This window comes from Homalodisca vitripennis, chromosome 6 (genome assembly GCF_021130785.1).
Source record: "Homalodisca vitripennis isolate AUS2020 chromosome 6, UT_GWSS_2.1, whole genome shotgun sequence".
In the NCBI taxonomy this organism is placed as follows: Eukaryota; Metazoa; Arthropoda; class Insecta; order Hemiptera; family Cicadellidae; genus Homalodisca; species Homalodisca vitripennis.
In genome coordinates, this window is record NC_060212.1 from 104,365,751 (window position 1) to 104,370,548 (window position 4,798).

Genomic DNA, 4,798 nt, shown 5'->3' on the forward strand with positions numbered 1-4,798 from the left:
CTTGTGATACTGTACCGTCCACAAATTACGATTCATAAACTATTTCCAAAATGTTAAGGAAATCAATGGAATGCATATTTTTACTATAATCACACTCACGTATGTGGTTTATTGTAACCTATCATATTCCGCACTAACGTTGTAAGGTAAAAAGAATGTATACGATTGCATGGATATTAGCCATTGAAAGGGCAATCACAAGCTGCATCATTTATATTTAAATTAGCATTGGCAGAGATATCTACAAAATGACCAGATGATCATGTTAACTAGCTTAACGACGTGGATGATTGCTTTATTTGTTACAGTTCTTTGAGAAACAGCATAACGGCTGTAATATTAATGGCCTACGGACAACTCGTTTGAGAGAAAAAACTGCTACGAGTACTTTTCTAAGAAGGGATCCATTAAATTATAGGTAAGACAAACGCTACATTCAAGACGATGGCATCGGGACTCTGCCCTGGGGACACTACAACATTCCCGAAGAGGTGATGGCTGAGCTGGAAATCCGGTCTGCTCTGTTGACACAGTGAGACTACCTATGGTAAAACAAATGTAAATATATTTTTAAAAAAAAAAAAAAAAAAAAAAAAAAAAAAAAAAAAAAACAAAAAAAAAAAAACTGTACGTAAATATTTTCACACAGTGAGATGTACGTATTTAAAAAAATGTATATATATTTTTTTAAATCTTTTTGTTGTTTATTTTCACTTGGATTTTCTTTTCACATTTCGAGTAATGTACTCTGTGCTTATAATCACAAAAGAAAGCTAAAGTCCTGATATAAAATAAATGTTTAATTAAAAATGAAGTCTTGATAATGGAAGCAAACGAGCTGTAATCTGTAAGGTCGTGACCCAATATAAACCGTTCCGAGCAATATTTGTGTTGCGAATAATAACTTGTGTGTAAAAATATAGTATTAGACCTGCCTTTCAGAAAACACGTATTGGTACGTTGGATCACAGAACCATGCGAATGACGTTTTCGCGTAATCTCATACAGGAACTCTGTCTGAGACACCAATATTACGTACGCTGTAGTGCCCACGTCGCCTTGTGCGGACGCAACTGCTGTAGTGAAATCCAATTCGACTTGCATATCGTTTCTGGACCTGTCTCAGCTGGTGGGGTGCAGATGCGTGTCAATCATGATGATGGGATACCTCGATTTAAAATCGTCCATGTCGACATACACGTCCGTATCGCCGTACATGAGTTTTCTAAATGCCAAGTATTGGTCGTACGACAGCCTGTAGTTTTGAGTCGTCATATCGCAGTTTTGCATTTCTGCCGGATAGCGGTGTCCGTTGATTTTTACCGACACATTGTTTAAGTTGCAATGATCGAATCGACTTGGGTTTTTTCTTCTGCTTGTTGCTGCGGTCGGTTTGCATTGCAACGATAATGAATTTGGAATTGTACACGTTACGGTAGAGGCCAGTGACCTCAAAATTGAACGTTGAACCGAACACGCCATTCTTATCGATACACTGCCACTGCAAGTAAGTGTATTTCAGCGAATCCTTATCACTCATTTATTTGAGACCGGCAATCAGCTGGCTCTAGGCGTTTGTCTCGTACTCGATCAACTGAACACGCAACACAAACGACTTGATTACAACTTTACCGTCTGCCGGTTTGTGCGTTACCCGACCAGTGGTATATAGCGTCATTGTCTTCGGCTCGAGTGAAGGTGATCTCGTACCCGCCTTTGTACATCGGGTTACGCAAATGGTCAAAGAATCCCAGACCCAAGTAGCCGAGCGTGCCCAACGCTTCGAACTTGCCGCCACCATTAAACTTGGAAATGAAACCGCTAGTCGGCAACATGTACATTTGGGATTTACTGTAGCTCACCAATCCTTTCACGTGACTCGTAATGCCGGGATTGTCCACACTGTCGAGCAGAGTGTTGTGTTTTTTCAGTGCGATTCGCGAAAACAGGTACGGTGGAAAATTTTCAATCAGTTGAATTGTCGACGCTGCGGGGTATTCGGTACCGTCCTTTTTTACAAACTCACCGTGTACGTGGTACATTATGCGAGAATCGTAAAACGCATCTCCGTGATCCAATTTGAAAACGGTATAGTTGTTTGGCGTATTGAAGTTTAGGTCTGAGACCGGCATCACGGTCCGGTACTCGCTCCGCTTATTCCAGTAACCTGTTCGTCGTAAAACTTGTCCATTCTCGATCTAACATTGCTTTACGACATTACTTGTATTCAATACGATATACAAATTTTACAAGTTTTACTAGTGTTTAAGCGACAGATCTGAGGTGTAACAACTTTGATACCATAAGGTGCAATTGTTTCAAAATGCTATCTTCCATGCAACAGATTTGCAACACGTCAAACAGATTCGGCACCGTACGAGTTACACGTTTCGAAAATTCATTATACTCATATATAAGCGATTCAGTCATAAATTACAGCCTCCCGTTAGTGTATCGAAATGCGCTCGTAATCTTTTTTGGTAGATCCGGGAACACCGTGGTAAAAACGCCAAGCAATTTAACTTTCAGTTTGCACTCGTCTACTTGGAACACGAGATCGATGGCTAAAATGTATGTTAGTCCTGTATGACCGTTCACCACAGCGTTTATCTCCACGTTCGGATACTCGAGAAACGCTTCAACAGTAGATTCAAAAATCTTTTTCAAACTAGGATAGTGGATGAAATACACTCGTTTTCTGGTAAACAAAACTATTTTATCATTAGGCCGTCCATAAATAGTAGTTATGTTTACAAAGTCGTGCGGCAGAAACGGTAACCACTGCGTTATTATTTTGGGTCGGTTGAACTGGGACGGCTCACGATCTGTTTCCTCCATATCTACTACCCATACCTTTTTGTTGTGAAACATGAAGATCTTGTTATTGACTATCAGAACAGTTTGTAATTTGGTTTTGTAAACACACAAGTCGTTAGTCGAAAGTCCTCTATCGGGTGGTGGTTGCGATGTAGTGCTGGTCGTAGTAGTTGTCGTCGTCGTAGAAGGAACGGGATAACCGTAGAGATATTGGATACCGTAAATATCGTCCTTAGCCAGATCGAGTTCAGCCATGTGTGTGATGTTTGGTGGGATTTCGTAGGATGGATACATCACGGAGTCCCGTTGTAACGAGTGACTCAATCCCAACGCGTGACCGATATCGTGAACCAAAACAGAGAAGAACGATGTTTTTCCAGATGCCGGGAGATTCATAGCCATGTCCCAGTCTTCGTCGACGTCGAAATGAATATCAGCCTGGTTTTTTCAAGACGTCTGGGAAAAAGGCGTGTGCCAACACCGATCCGCAGCCGTCGAACTTATACGGACACGATGATCTGGTAGCGTACATGACGTGGAGAGAATCCAACGATATAGGAATGTTGGAATCATAGAAAGAGCAATAAAACACGAGGTTAGTGTGTTTCGCCCAAACACCGAAGGCGGCATTTACCAACGGTACGTACCGCGGTTTGCCCAACCAGTTCCAAATTACTATTTCGTTACTCCATTTGGTGTTGTTGCTCAGTATTCTATAAGGCAAAGGATTGTCTTTGTTCCCGCACCGCGGTCTCCTCATAAACGCTTCTGTTTCAGGGTTCATGGACCCGTCAACTGTGAGATTATATTTAGCTTGAAATGTGTCTATCACCGCCTTTAAGATTTCCCCGTCTACCAACGAAGTAGTGTTGTCATTCTCTAAATATCCGTAACGTTTCAAATAACACACAGAGTCTTCATTTGCATAAACTAAGGTGGCTGCAATAACCAAACACGTGCAGTAATACATCATGTCTACTAATGTAGGCCTAATACATTACCAAAATAGTGAATATGTTATGCACGATTCGGAACCAGGTCCAAATAAACGTAAACTGATTACATCGTCGTTTAACAGAGCGGTATTGTTTTGATCCGTGATGGCTAGTTTGATCTGTTGCAGCTTACGTGGCCCTTGTCGCACAGGCACATAGGGAGGGTACTGCGTTCTCTCCTGTGACCTGATTTAAACGAAATATTATAAAGGCAAAAGTAAAAGAATGTAATGTTTGTAAAATGAGCAAAGTGTGCCAAAGAAAATATAAAGGCGAATTAGTGTCAGTGCCATTTAAGAACAATATGGATTGTTTATTCACAGATCTTTTGGGTCCCTTAGTGAGAACTAGAAACAGTAATGTATATTTACTTGTAGTTGTAGATGCCGCTAGTAAATTTGTATGGCTCATCCCTTTGAGGGAATGTAAGAGTGCTGAAATATGTAATAAATTAAACCGCATTATTTTTAACCACTTTTCTGTACCTAAAATAATAGTGTCAGACAATGCCGCATATTTTACATCACTGTATTTTAAGAAGTTCTTATTTAAGAATTTTATTGAACACCGTAGACTAGCGCCTTACAGGGCAAATGGAAATCAATCATTAAGGCATATTAGAAATATATCAACATTATTACTTAGTTTCTATCACAACTGTCAGTAGTAATTGGGATAATGGCCTAGGCTATATACAATTAAGTTTAAACACCGCCCACAATGAAAGCACAGGTTTTGCTGCCTTTGATTGAATGTTTATTCAGTCCTGTAATAATGCTTTATCTAATTTATGGAAGCTTAATGATCTAATTGGTGAAAATTTGTCCAAGGAAACTATTGGAAACAATTTAAAGAGAGCTGTTCTGAATGTACAAAGAAGCATAGCACATAATAGTAATAGACAAAAATACTCCGAGCAAAATGTAAAACATCCCTTTAAGTTGCATTTCTTAGTATGGATAAGAACCCACTATCTAAGCTACAAA

General features: G+C 39.8%; 2 protein-coding genes across 2 annotated transcripts; both read right to left on the reverse strand.

Moving 5' to 3' along the window:
* Positions 1-2,433: 2,433 nt before the first annotated feature.
* LOC124365496 (72 kDa type IV collagenase-like) lies at positions 2,434-3,219 on the reverse strand. Its single transcript, XM_046821478.1, has one exon. It carries the CDS (start codon positions 3,217-3,219, stop codon positions 2,434-2,436), a length of 786 nt encoding a protein of 261 aa, XP_046677434.1.
* Positions 3,220-3,250: 31 nt separating this feature from the next.
* Positions 3,251-3,787, reverse strand: LOC124365497 (matrix metalloproteinase-C-like). Its single transcript, XM_046821479.1, has one exon. The coding sequence runs from the start codon at positions 3,785-3,787 to the stop codon at positions 3,251-3,253; it is 537 nt and encodes a 178-aa protein (XP_046677435.1).
* Positions 3,788-4,798: the final 1,011 nt, after the last annotated feature.